The 15575-nt window shown below is 35.2% G+C and overlaps 1 protein-coding gene across 1 annotated transcript in view; it reads left to right on the forward strand.

The window, feature by feature from the left end:
• The window catches only part of LOC145306243 (uncharacterized), a 60993-nt gene that overhangs the window by 10198 nt on the left and 35220 nt on the right, over positions 1-15575 (forward strand). Inside the window, exons 2-3 of the mRNA XM_080148306.1 lie at positions 7950-8038; positions 9107-9163. Coding sequence (XP_080004432.1) covers positions 7950-8038; positions 9107-9163 — 146 coding nt within the window. The remainder of the gene's footprint in view (positions 1-7949; positions 8039-9106; positions 9164-15575) is intronic.

Raw genomic sequence — 15575 nt, forward strand, 5'->3', positions numbered from 1 at the left:
AGAAAAAATAAATGTTATTAAGACAAAAATTTAAGGATAAAACCGTTGATAGCAATAGAAAATTTGTCATTGCAAACAATATTTATAAATCTGCAGTTAGGAAAGCCAAAAAAGAGTACTATTTTTCTAAATTCAATGAATTTTCGTCTAACATGAAAAAAACTTGGTCTACAATTAATCAACTTATTAACAAGAATAAAAAAATGCATTCTATCCCAAATCGTTTTACTGATGATAACAGATCTTATGAAAACTTTCAAGATATTTGTGAAGGTTTTAACAATTTTTTTATTAATGTTGGTCCCAGTCTAGCAGATGAAATTCCATTTTGTGAAAATGATTTTAATGACTACCTTGGGGTTCCAGTCAATGAAAATTTTGTCGTTAAAAAAATCACCAATCAAATAATTTTTTCTACTCTCAATAAACTAAAACCTAAACTAAGTTGTAGACGTGACAATATTTCTACTAAACTTTTAAAAGAAATTATGCCAAGTATTATAGATCCTATTATTCACCTATTTAATCTTTCATTTAAACATGGCTTTGTTCTAAACAATTAGTAGATTAATTTAACTATTATTAATAGTTATAAGTTTTAACAACTTGGTCAAAATATTTATAATTAATATTAATTTAAAAGTAGGTGTATTTTTGTCATCAAAACTGTGAATTTGACAGCATACTTGAATTTCATGGGTGTGAACTTGACAGTAAAACTGTGTTTATGACAGCGGAAAGGTGTAATTTTGACAGTGGATAAAAAAATATTGCCAAAAATACAGCTAAAAACGAAATTGACAAAAACACACCCAATATTTGTCAAAAACACAGTGGCTGTACTTTTGCTAGTGGTAAAAGTGGCAGCACCCCTCAGCTTCTTCTAGAGGACATTAACAACCTTCCTCTAAATGACTATGTCAAAGGCTTTCTCTGTGGTTATCTTCGCGGCAGACAGACATATGTTGAATTTAGAAACTCTAGATCAACATTTAGGAAAGTCAAGCAAGGGGTACCACAAGGCGGAGTTTTATCTCCTGTTTTGTTCTATATGTCCTCCATGCCCTTACCACCTGGTGACATAAAATTGGTATCTTATGCTGATGATTCCAACATTTTAAATTCTGGACCTGTTATCGACACCGTGGTGAAAGAGATCAACCAATATATTGATACGCTTGACACCTGGTTCAAGAGCCGTAATCTTTTCATTCACCTGCCAAGTCATCAGCTACTCTTTTCACAACTGCTTCATATGAGGTAAATCTAACACTGGATGTGAAAATCAATGGTGAAACTGTCCCGACCGTCAAGAAACCCAAATTTCTTGGGGTCACTTTTGATGGCCTCCTCTCCTTTAACCAGCATGCTTCAGATATGAAAACTAAGCTACAGTCTAAGAATAACATCCTGAAAGCACTGACTGGCACCAACTGGGGCAAGGAGAAGGAAGTAATTACCAACACCTACAAGGCCATCGGACAATCTACACTTGGCTACTGTGCTCCAATTTTGACCCCTCCTTAAGTGAAACTAATTGGAAAAGACTGCAGGCGGCTTAAAACTCCGCGCTGCGCACCGCCACAGGCTGTCATCCAATGTCTGACATAGATCACTTACATCATGAAACCAAGCTAATGAAAGTCAGACAGCACTGTGAAAGGCTCAGCAAACAGTACCTACTCTCTACACAGAAACAGGACCACCCTAACCCAACGAATCTAAATGCTCGCCCCCCCCGCCCGCCAGATGAAGGAAACATTGACCTCCAAATTTGGCAGGGAAATAAAGGACTTATCCACCCCAAACCTCTCCTCCGATGCCCACAAGAGGAGACTGAAGCATATCCACACCACCTCTGTCAGAGAACAACATGGCCAACAGCAAAGTTCTCAATGCCCCCCCCCTCCCCCCATAAAGGCTACTGAAAGGGTTCTACCTAGAACCACCAGAAGCACACTTGCTCAACTACGTTCCGGCTATAGTAGCTTTCTTAACAGCTACAGAGCAAGAATTGACAATTCTATTGATGACACCTGCCCCAACTGCCCTGCTACTCACACAACCAACCACCTGTTTAACTGTCCGGAGAACCCTACAACCCTCACTGTCAGAGACCTCTGGACCAACCCTCTGGAAGCAGCCAGATTTCTCAATCTGGCCAGTAATGATGATGTAACGGATGAATAAGAAAAATGGGCTACAGAAAGAAAGAAACCTCGGGACTAAAAGAAACTGTCGGGGCTAAAAAACTGGTTTTATTCTCATAATTGTACATTCTATATCCACGGAAAGCCGTTTATGATACGATGCGAGAAATAACTATTCCAGTGTGACTTTGAATCCGATTAATATAAGATGGAATATAGCCTGTTTTGGCCATATTGAATAATCATGGAAAGTATCGTATTATAGACAATAAATTAAGACACATTTACAAGAATAGTAAAATATAAAAAAATATCACAATATCAATACCCGTCGTTTTGTTAGCCCGAGCCTTCGAAAACTAGAATTATTCTTATACTTTAACCAGGGAGCGGCAGCCGCGCGTAAGCCGCGTGTAAGCCTCAGTGAAATCGTCATTTTATCACTATACAATTCAGCTGGATGTATAAAACTGCTCTTCTTTTCTGCTCACAAGTAGGTTTAAAACTGAGACGTATGGCGCGGCTGAGGCGCGGCTGCCGAACCCTGAATTTCATTATCGATAAAAAATGTTTCTTCATTTTTCATCTATAATACAATCTTATTACAATAGCATTATTCAATTTCATATTATTAAACATATAATCTTTTCTATTATGTCTATTGTTTTGAGCATAGACCAAATAAATTTGTGAAGTTTAATTAATAATTTATTAAGCAAAGTGGTTTCTAGCGTTATTATTTACAGTAATATTTCAGTATTGAAAAAGTCCTATGTGTCTTTTTATTCGTATGTTATATATACAATTGTGAATTACTTGGGATTGTACCAAATGTGGTCTGGACACTTTGATTTCCTACAAACTATACTTCCTGTTTTTTTTCAAGATTTTCAAAAAAGAATAATAGTATGTATCTGTTTTCCAAATGTTTTTTTCTAATATTTTTCTTCTTATCAAGATTTATTTAATTAAAGTTCTAAAGTTTTTAAGGTAAAGAAAGAAGGGCTAGAAATCAACCTTATTAGACAATTACTCAAAGCCCAAAAATAATGGACTTAAAAGTGTATTAAACTGTATATAAGACATTTGCGGATATATTGATACCATTAATTTGCCTATTAGATAAAAAAAAGTATGTTTTTTTAATATTTTTCTCTTGCTACAAATCAAATTTCAAATTTGAGTCACCAAAAATGCTTAACTAATTTTTGCTCTAGAAGAATCATTTTTTGGAGTTAGAAAGTGCTTAATACCTCATTTTAATTGCCTGACATTGCTTTATAATATACAGGTAATGACTTGGTTGTTTATAGAACAGCTGACTAAAAAACCGAGGTTTTGTGATAATCCCACTTTTGTTGTTGCTCCATAAATGATATTTTTTTTCTTAATTTTTTTGGCTGTAAAGAAGCTTTATATATTCATATAACATCCACCTAAATTTGACTTTTGATATATTATTTATAACATCACCAGAAGGAATTGAATTTTGGAAAAAAATATCAATTTATATTTTACACTGTTATGCATTGTTCTTGTTCTTGTTTCTAAAAAATATTTATATTATTGAATGAGAATTATTTAACGCTTCTATAGGTATGTTTATCATTTTTCTAGGCTAAATATAACTATAATTACACCATTTTAAAGTTAAACATCATAACATATAAACTCACTTATTGAATCGGTCTGTATTATTAAGCTGCCAATCCTTAAAACAGCTGCATTTCATTATTCTATTATATAAAGTAGTAAGCTTTTTTTGTCTGTAGCTTAAGATTTTGATAACTAATGTACCTATTGACTTCTCTGTTTTATGGAAGCTTCTTATAGGTCCCGGATAGTTTTAGAATATTGAAAAAAATATCAATTTATATTTTACACTGCTATGCATTGTTCTTGTTCTTGTTTCTAAAAGATATTTTTATAATTAAAAAGAGAATTATTTAACGCTTCTATAGGTATGTTTATCATTTTTCTAGTCTAAATATAACTATAATTTCAGCATTTTTTAAACATTATCATATTCAAGTTATTGTAATTTTTTTAAAAAATATCAATATCAAGAACTATTGGAACAATTTTTACCATGCAAAACAAGGTGTTAGAAAGTGTAGGATCCCTCACAATATCTATATGTCTGTCTATAATGCATTACACATGTAATGCTAATAGAGATCATAGACATACAAGCTTTTTTTGGGGGGGGGGTAAAATTTTTGCAAGGGGGGGGTAATTCGGTATGGGGGGGGTAAAATGGCGCGCGAAGCATGTTGCAAATTTCCCCCCCCCAAAAAAATTTTTACCCTGGGGGTAAAATTTGCTTTTGGGGGGTAATTCCCCCTCCAGAAATATGTTGGCAGGAGAAATTTTGTTTACCCCACCCAAAATTTACCCTTGGGGTAAAATTTTTGAGGGGGAGAAATTTAAATTTAATTAAATAAATAGTAAATGCGCGAAGCACGCAAAAATTTTTTAATTTTAGGGGAGTTATTTACCCCCCCAAATTGTTTGGGGGGGGGTAAATACCCCCTCTTAAATGGTTGGGGGTACAGGTAAATATTAAATGAGGGGGGGGGGGTAAATGAAAAATTCGTTTGGGGGTAATCGCCACTTTACCCTCCCCCCTTGGACGTCTATGATAGAGTGGATGCTATAAGAGTGCTCTTATAATGTGAACTCCAATGTTTGTCCCACTCCTACATTTGTTCCACTATAGTTGGGGACTCATGCGTTTGTCCACTCCAATGTTTTGGGACGTTTGGGACTCCTACATTTGGCATGGAACCGATTATTGGTTGGGGTGCTAGTTTGATTCCTAGATTGTTTTCCTGATTTTCTTTACTCCTATTCAAAAAATTTAAAGAGGCTGGGTTTATACCACCCATAATATATTAATGGGGGTGATTACCCCTATCCCCCCAAAAAATTACACTTTTACAGGAACCCCCCCCCTGGATATCTCTGCACTCTCCCTTGTAGTGACTAGGCCAACTTTATGGTCTCTGGAAGCCCATTCAGTTATAAGAAGTTCACATTATAAGAGCACTCTTATAGCATCCACTCTATCATAGACGTCCAAGGGGGGAGGGTAAAGTGGCGATTACCCCCAAACGAATTTTTCATTTACCCCCCCCCCTCATTTAATATTTACCCGTACCCCCAACCATTTAAGAGGGGTATTTACCCCCCCCCCCCAAACAATTTAGGGGGGGTAAATACCTCCCCCAAAATAAAAAAATTTTTGCGCGCTTCGCACATTTACTAATTATTTAATTAAATTTAAATTTCTCCCCCTCAAAAATTTTACCCCAAGGGTAAATTTTGGGTGGGGTAAACAAAATTTCTCCTGCCAACAGATTTCTGGAGGGGGAATTACCCCCCAAAAGCAAATTTTACCCCCAGGGAAAAATTTTTTTTTTTGGGGGGGAAAATTTGCAACATGCTTCGCGCGCCATTTTACCCCCCCCCCCCCCCCCCCAAACCGAATTACCCCCCCCCTTGCAAAAATTTTACCCCCCCCCCAAAAAAAAAGCTTGTATGTCTATGATCTCTATTAGCATTACATGTGTAATGCATTATAGACAGACATATAGATATTGTGAGGGATCCTACTCTTTCTAACACCTTGTTTTGCATGGTAAAAATTGTTCCAATAGTTCTTGATATTGATATTTTTTAAAAAAATTACAATAACTTGAATATGATGATGTTTAAAAAATGCTGAAATTATAGTTATATTTAGACTAGAAAAATGATAAACATACCTATAGAAGCGTTAAATAATTCTCTTTTTAATTATAAAAATATCTTTTAGAAACAAGAACAAGAACAATGCATAGCAGTGTAAAATATAAATTGATATTTTTTTTCAAAATTCTAAAACTATCCGGGACCTATAAGAAGCTTCCATAAAACAGAGAAGTCAATAGGTACATTAGTTATCAAAATCTTAAGCTACAGACAAAAAAGCTTACTACTTTATATAATAGAATAATGAAATGCAGCTGTTTTAAGGATTGGCAGCTTAATAATACAGACCGATTCAATACGTGAGTTTATATGTTATGATGTTTAACTTTAAAATGGTGTAATTATAGTTATATTTAGCCTAGAAAAATGATAAACATACCTATAGAAGCGTTAAATAATTCTCTTTTCAATAATATAAATATTTTTTAGAAACAAGAACAAGAACAATGCATAACAGTGTAAAATATAAATTGATATTTTTTTCCAAAATTCAATTCCTTCTGGTGATGATATAAATAATATATCAAAAGTCATATTTAGGTGGATGTTATATGAATATATAAAGCTTCTTTACAGCCAAAAAAATTAAGAAAAAAAATATCATTTATGGAGCAACAACAAAAGTGGGATTATCACAAAACCTCGGTTTTTTAGTCAGCTGTTCTATAAACAACCAAGTCATTACCTGTATATTATAAAGCAATGTCAGGCGATTAAAATGAGGTATTAAGCATTTTCTAACTCCAAAAAATGATTCTTCTAGAGCAAAAATTAGTTAAGCATTTTTGGTGACTCAAATTTGAAATTTGATTTGTAGCAAGAGAAAAATATTAAAAAAACATACTTTTTTTTATCTAATAGTCAAATTAATGGTATCAATATATCCGCAAATGTCTTATATACAGTTTAATACACTTTTAAGTCCATTATTTTTGGGCTTTGAGTAATTGTCTAATAAGGTTGATTATTAGCCGAAGGCGAGACCGTACCTATAAAAATTGGGGTATCATAATAGTTTAAGTCCAATGATCCCTTCCATTTTATAACAACGTAATCTTATTCGTACTTAGGGTACTTTTATTGGATTTAATTGGTTGGTTCCGTAGCAAAAATGTTTGAAATTTTCAACCAATACTTTACAATCGGTTTATCATCATTGTAAAGTCAGAATATCAATCTATCATCCATTGTCTTATCCCATCAGATGCCTGCTTTCCAGGCGAATATCACCCAAAAGAAAATTATATTATGCGTGTGTGGGATATAATTATAAACTTTGACAATTCTCGTGTTAATTCCAGAGACAGGGGTAGGGCACCTGGACAAAAAGAAATTTCAATAATTTCTGAAATGGGTGTTTTCACTCAAACCAATTTATCTTCTTGTTATGCATAAATAAACCATGCAGGGCCTATACCTGCGGTGCTTTTACTCTTAGGGGCCACCCAGTATCCTATTAAACCTAACCTTACCTTAAGTCAATAAGAAACCAAAAACTCCCGACCCTTATTTCGTTTAAAAATAGGGGAAGGGTGTTTAGTGCTTAACAAGACACTTTAAGGAAAAGGCCTGTTTTTTAAGAGCCACATCCCTGGTCTATGTTAATTCCCACTTCAACTTTGTCAAATGGCTTTCAAATAGAGAATACTTCAATATACACAAGATGGTTTTATTCTTATCGAAAGCAAAGATTTCCTACTTTTAGTAAGTGTCTGTATGTCGCTCAGTCCAAATCAGATAGCCAAGATAAAAATATATATGAATTGTCCTTTCGAGTTTAAGCCTTGTAACATGATTCCTGTCATAATTAAGTATAATCTGTAAAAGTACAAATTCAATATCTTTTACCTGTAAGTCTGATTAAAAGAAGGAGGGAATATTATCATACCAACGATTGATAACAGCTTGTAAGTTGGAACAGCAACTGCAAGGAAAAATAATTTAATTGAGAAGAGAGAACCAAATATAAAGCAGGGTTACAATCACATTGGCTTCAATGTCGTCATTGTTTTTCACAAGGTTATTGATTATAATATTTTTGTTTAGAAAAGCATCTCTGATGTGTAACCTTACCAACATGTTGTTAGCTAATATTTGTATGGCTAACCTGCTCAATTCTGTCCTCGTTAAATCAGGTATTTATTTTCTATCTATCTGTTTAGTTAGCTATCTATATAGCTATCTTTCTTTCTTTTTATCTATCCAATGCCTTGATATTAGATAAAGTTATATACTGGCTACCTCTCTTTCTATCAGTCTATTTCTAAATCTTTACTTTTTCTTGGTTGGTGCTACATTTTATATGACAGTCTTTCCACTAGACTGACTTTATATAATAGGCTATTGATTAGATTAGTGTAGCATTTTTATAAACTGCTATCTATACACAAACGAAAAAAGCAAATATTGTCTAATATTAACAACTTTAATTTAGATTAGTTTTTTTGGGTCTGAGCAATATTTATTTGTGGTTTTTTTTATTATGCTTCGATATTGTCAGAGAAAGAGAGACGGGACAATTGGCTGTTTTTTAATGTATATTACACAAGTCCCCAAAGTTTTATAATAACGCTTTCTTATTCGATGGCTCAACAACTTTGGGGGCTCCAGTGAATTTTGATCGGTTGGTTAATTAAGTTGAGTGTCAACCACTAACTATTATATATATCATTGGGGATGTACATTTATTTATCGGACATTGTCTTATCCCTTTAGAACCATGCAATATTGTGCGTAATTCCTTGCAAGACTATTTTTTAAAAAATCTTTAATATCTAACTTACTTAAAACTTTAATGTCTGTGAACATTAATCATTAATTATTTTATTTCCTTCAAATGTTTCTATCAATCAATTTCATTAAAATTTAATGGGAGAGGAAATTTCTATCCAATACTTTTAATTTATTTTTCTGTGGACGATTTTCATTGCTAGGGTGGAGGTAACCTCAAACAAAAACAATTCTAAGACCTAAAAGATTATTCACTGTAAAGGAGAACCATATCGGTTAAACAGTTAGCGGGATCCTTTGCTTCAGACAGACACATAGATATTCGGTTTATACATATAATCTTTTATATGAGGATATACACATATATATACCTCCTATTTATCTGTCTGTCTATTTTAGTATCAATAGTTCATGATGGCTACAAATTCAACTTTATCTATCTATCAGTTTATCTGTTTATCTATCTATTTTAGTATCAATAGTTCATCATGGCTACGCTGTGGCTACTAATTCAACTGAATCAAGTATAGGTAACATTTTTTTCTTCCAGGACTAAATTAAAGATTTCTTAAAGTATTTATTCCGAGGTCTATTGTATTATTCTTTTAAATTACTTTTTGAGAAAAAATGGGAAGGTTAGTTTTAAATTTTTTGTTTATTACTGTATATTACCTGAGGTCAGTTAGTATTTGGTAGCATCGCATTGTCAGGGCTCCCTGCATGGGTTAGGCATTTGCCTAACCATTGGCAAAAGTTGGGGATTTATCAGGGTTCGGAAGCCGCGCTATCAGCCGCGCGGCTGCGGCTGCGGCTGATGTGGCTGAGGCTTATAGTTATGGAAGTGGCTGAGAGTGGCTGAGGCTTAGTGCGGCTGAGAGTGGCTGCGGCTGAATGCGGCTGAGGCTTAATAAGAATTGGGGTGGCTGAGGCTTACAGTGGCTGAATTGGAATTTTGTGGCTGAGGCTTCGAGCGGCTGAGGCTTACAGTGGCTGAGGGTGGCTGAGGCTTACAGTGGCTGAAGGATTTGTGGCTGAGGCTGCGGCTTACTGAAAGCCGCGCGGCTCATAGCGGCTGCGGCTTACAGTGGCTGATTGGAAAATTAAGCCGCGCGGCTGAGTGAGGCTGAGGCTGAGAGTGGCTGATAACATAATTAAGCCTCGCGGCTGATTCTGAGGCTGCGGCTTACTGAAAGCCGTGCGGCTGAGGCTGTGGCTGAATTAAATTCAGCCGCGCAGCTGAATGCGGCTGCGGCTGAATACAATATTAAGCCTTGCGGCTGATCTTATGGCTGATTACAAAATAAGCTTTGCAGCTGAGGCTTCGGCTAAATTGGATTTTTTAAATGCATTCTAGGACATTTTTTGGAGAGTTGAGGGTGGTTAGGGGTTGTGAGAATAGGAGTGGAGGGAAGATGGGGGAGGACAGCAGGATTTTTTCAAATGTTTGATTCAGAATTAGTACCCAAATTTTATACTGGTACCCAAAGTTTTATACTGGTACACAAAGTTTATTCTGGTACCCAAAGTTTTATTCTAGTACCCAAAGTTTTATACTGGTACCCAAAATTATATACTAGTACTCAAATTTTATTCTGGTACCCAAAGTTTTATTCTAGTACCCAGAGTTTTATACTGGTACCCAAAGTTTTATACTGGTACCCAAAGTTTTAGTCTGGTACCCAAAGTTTTATAAGGGTACCCAAAGTTTTAGACTAGTACTCAAATTTTATTCTGGTACCCAAAGTTTTATACTGGTACCAAAAGTTTTATACTAGAACCCAAAGTTTTATACTGGTACCCAAAGTTTTAAACTGGTACCCAAAGTTTTATACTGGTACTAAAAATTTATACTAGTACCCAAAGTTTTTTACTGGTACCCAAAGTTTTATACTAGAACCCAAAGTTTTATACTGGTACCCAAAGTTTTATACTGGTACCCAAAGTTTTATACTGGTACCCAAAGTTTTAAACTGGTTACCAAAGTTTTATACTGGTACTAAAAATTTATACTGGTACCCAAAGTTTTATACAGTTACCCAAATTTTATACTGGTACCCAAAGTTTTATACTGGTACCCAAAGTTTTATACAGTTACCCAAATTTTATACTGGTACCCAAATTTTATACTGGTACCCAAAGTTTTATACTGGTACCCAAAGTTTTATACTGGTACCCAAAATTTTATACTAATGCCTAAAATTTTGTTTTAATATTGGTACCCAAAGTTTTATACTGGTACCCAAGTTTTATATTGGTACCCAAAGTTTTATACTGGTACCCAAAGTTTTATACTGGTACCCAAAATTTTATACTAATAGCCAAAAATTTATTCTGGTACCCAAAGTTTTATAATGGTACCCAAAGTTTCATACTGGTACCCAAAGTTTTATACTAATAGACAAAAATTTATTCTGATACCCAAAGTTTTATACTGGTACCCAAAGTTTTATACAAGTTTTTTAGCAGTAGGAATTTATTTCAACATCTTTAGTTATGATGCAGTACAAAGCCTATCAACTCCCAGACGACGAGCCAATGCGCTACATGTTGAGCCACGGTCGAGGGTTTCTATGACATTAACTCAAGGTCCAACAACCCTGGATAACTAAGGGGAATTATATCTTTCCTTTGCGCCTGTTTATGAGCCGAGGAACTTTTCATGTTGCACACCTAGCACCTAGGAACCATTTAATGTCTTCAGTTATAACACAGTGTCTGGACGAGATTCGAACCTATTACATGATGCGCTACTTGTTGAACCTTGGGGAACCAATTCTTTCCTTTTCTGTATTAGTTTAAGTAACATCTATCCAGCAACCAACTTTTTTTTATTGAACTACCTGCCTGAAAGTTTTATGGTAATGAGTTACGCCTGTTTATGAGCCAAGGAAATCCTCCTACTCCAACTTTACATGTTGCACACCTGCCATAGCAGCAGTAGGAACCATTTAATGTCTTCAGTTATAACGCAGTGTCTGGCCGAGATTCGAACCTATTACCTCCCTGATAACAAGCAGATGCGCTTCTTGTTGAACCTTGGATAATTAAGGGGAACCAATTCTTTCCAATTTAAGTGACATCTATCCAGCAACCAACTACCTGCCAGAAAGTCCTATGGTAATGAGTTACACCTGTTTACGAGCCAAGGAAATCCTCATACTCTAACTTTACATGTTGCATACCTGGCATAGCTGCAGTAGGAACCATTTAACGTCTTCAGTTTTCACGCAGTGTCTGGCCAAGATTCGAACCTATTACCTCAATGATGACAAGCAGATGCGCTACATGTTAAGCCATGGTACGCAGGTTAAATTTGTCTTAAAAATAATCGTCTTTAAAATGCTTATCATATGTACACTTGCAATAAATGTATTACTAATTTACCTCTTATGAAAAATGTTTTTTAAAAGCGAAGCTTTTCTATAATTAGGGTCGGTCCGTCCGTCCGTCCGTACGTCCGTCCGTCCGAGATAGATAGCTTTTATTCGTTAATTTAGGCATGTTAGAATTGTCCTATCGATTTCAAACTTTGCATGATGATTCCTGTAGTAGTTAGGTACGATTTAGAAAGCGTAGCAACTCTATAATCATTACCAGAATGTCCGTATGTCCATTTTAAACATGTTGATTTTTTTACTTTTTTAAACACAAATTTTTATGTGATCTAATTATCCGTTTGATCTGATTTTTGGTATATTGATTCCTGGGATAACAAAGAACAATAGTATAAGCAAAGCAACTCTATAATCAAGAACTAAAAATGTAAGTATGTCCAAAACATTACCCTGTATCAAGCAGTTTTTCAACAAATTTACTTACAATTTTGATTTGACTCTTTCGATACTTTTATATTCTGATTATTCAGTTCAGACACTAGACAAGTGTTGATGTCCGTTTGTCCTACCGTTTCAGTGCTTCGCTTTTATGGATGTTGTCATCCTTGTTTTTACAAAAGTGCTTTTTATTACAATTATTCATGGGTATAATTTTTATGACAAACTTTTTATGTCACATAATCTTAATGACAAATGTAATTATGAAGTTATTACAAAAAATACTAAACAATAGGTACTGGAAAAAGAAGAACTGAATTAAAATAATATTTTGGGGGGTGGGGTGATTTTTATTGGGTGGGGAGGGCCGGGGCGAGTAAATCCCATTTTTAATTTTGGGGTGATGTTTAATTTTTTTTCTAAGGCAATTTTTTTCTGGTAGTGTGATGGTACCCTCCCCCACAATAGTTGTAAACCTTCCCAGTACCTATAAGAAACTACCCTGAATAGGAGCACCATATAGGTTTAGTAGTTAGCGAGATCCTGTAGTACAAACAGATAGACAGACAAACAAACAGACAGACAAACAAACAGACATCATAATACTTAATGATCTAAAAATAAGACAAATTTTCATTTTGAAATATTGGAGCTCTGATAGCTTTTTGGTACGGTAACAGCTTTGAACCATCTATCATCCGGGTTCGAATCCCAGAAGAAAAAAAAATTGGGGGGGATGAAGGGTGACTTTTATTAATTTTTTATGGGAAAATAGGGGGGAGTTTGGTTGATAAGAAAAAAGAAAATTTGTGAATAAAATTATGGACCTCATTTATTGGCCAGTTCATTTATATATCCCATAAGAGGGGAGAGATGGATTAAAGGGGGTGTATGGGGGTTATTGTTATTTTAGCCAGCTGAGATTATTTCTTTATCAGAGTACATGAAAATATGGACAACATCAAAGTAATAATATATCGATTCATGTATTGCTTATAAATTCAGAAATTGTATAACATAATGATAAAGATAAAGAAACATTTTTTTTATAATAATTGCAGTTTCGAAAATAAAATCAATTTTAGTAAGCATCTTTGTAAAATAAACAAAATCGGATGATATATGATAATCATTTAACTATTTCAATCTATCGAGTACATAAAGATTATGTAGATTTTTTTGCATATTATACAGGACAATTTATTGCATTTTACAGACCTTTTTTTAACCAACTTTAAAAAGTAAAATACATCGCTGTTTAAATTTTTTTTGTTAGAAAACATATTAGGATAATTTGTGTTCAAAATAAACACACACACACACCCTCCCCCCTCCCCAAATCTTAATTTAATTATTTTCATTAATTTAAAAATACTATGAAAAATGAAATATGTATAAATCTTTTTTATGCATAACTTTTTCAGTGTCTCTCATCAACCACAAAGTATTAAATACATTTTAAATTGAAGAAATATCTAAGTAGGAGAAGCTTAATTATATAGAACAAGTATTGCGTACCTAAACGGAAAAATAATAGAGAAGCTACTATATAACTTGAGTATCACAAAAATTGATTGCCCCCTGTGAGGTTTGAACTCTTGGTCCCTAGTTTACAAGACGAGTGCTCTACCATTAAACTAAATAGGCCACTTGTACAAGAAAAAAAATTTAAGATAATACAAATTCATAGTGAATATTAAGTAAATTCTGAAAAATTTGTATCTTTTAAAAACAATAAAATTAGGCAAACGTCAGTAGGGCAGTTACCCTATAAATAGTATTCAATAATATTCATAAGTATCAACGTTCAAAAACGTATTGCTCCTGGTGAAATTCGAACTTATAACCCCGGCATAACAGTGTAGAAGAACTGTGCGCTAACTGATTGCGCCACTGAAGCTCTTACATTACAGGTTCAAACTTTTTGTAGTTGTTCGAGATGGTAGTTCCTATGTTGTAATTTAAAAAAAAAATTAAGATAAAATTTTTATAAAAGAATATAAAAAAATTTAAAAGTATAACATTTAAAAAAAAATACATTTAAAAAAATTATTTTTGGGCGATGGAAATGTCTGACCCCCACCCCAAAATTAGCTCAAAACCATCCAATGTCAATATATATATAACTAGCGGCTACGCCCCTAGAGGCCTCTAGGGGGCACTTGAGGAAAAGAGAGTCAAATTTAATAACCCAATTTCTTATTTTAAATTTTTAAAGAAAAGTAAAAAAAAAATTTTTTTGGGGGGGAGAATTTTTTTTTTTTTTTGGGGGGGGGGGGTGCCTCCCCCCTCATTTTTAATTTTAGTTTAAAAAATTTAAAAAAAATTTTCTTTTTGGGGGGGGGGGATTTTTATTTTTTTGGGGGGGTTGGGGGTGTCCCACCCCCAAAAAAATAGTTATAAACCTTCCCAGGACCTATGAGAAGCTACCCTGTTAAGGAGAACCCGATCGGTTCAGCGGTTAGCGAGATCCTTCGGTACAGACACACAGATACACAGACACACAGACATCCTGTTACTTTAGTAAAAGGATTCCTGAGAAGGACAACATTGTCAGTTCAGTGGTTGCTGAGATCTTAAGCTTCAGACAGACAAAATTAAATGAAAATTAAGCCCCGCGGCTGAATTGACGGCTGAGGCTTGTACTAATTTAGCACCTGCGGCTGCGGCTGGGGCTTACAATATCTCAGCCGCGCGGCTGTGTCAAAGCTGCGGCTGAATTTAAAAAATTAAGCTGCGGCTGAGGCTGCGGCTTACAAATATCAAGCCGCGCGGCTGCGGCTGCGGCATAATCATAACTTTGCAGCTGCGGCTGAGGCTTTCTTGAAGCCGCGCGGCTGAGTGCGGCTGCGGTTTCAAATTTTTAACAGCCGCGCGGCTGAGTGTGGCTGAGGCTTCCCCAACTATAAGCCGCGCGGCTGATTGCGGCTGAGGCTTAATGTGGCTGAATTGGAGTTTTGTGGCTGAGGCTTACAGTGGCTGAGGCTTACAGTGGCTGAATGCGGCTGAGGCTTACAGTGGCTTATGTTTTCTTTAAGCCGCGCGGCTGCGACTAAGGCTGAGGCTTATTGGGTGGCTGAGGAAGCCGCGCGGCTGATTTTGAGGCTTCTCGTAAGCCGCGCGGCTGATGGTGGCTGAGGCTGAGGCTGCGGCTGCGGCTTCCGAACCC

Source organism: Acartia tonsa, chromosome 14 (assembly GCF_053477335.1).
Source record: "Acartia tonsa isolate MP-2025a chromosome 14, ASM5347733v1, whole genome shotgun sequence".
NCBI lineage: Eukaryota > Metazoa > Arthropoda > Copepoda > Calanoida > Acartiidae > Acartia > Acartia tonsa.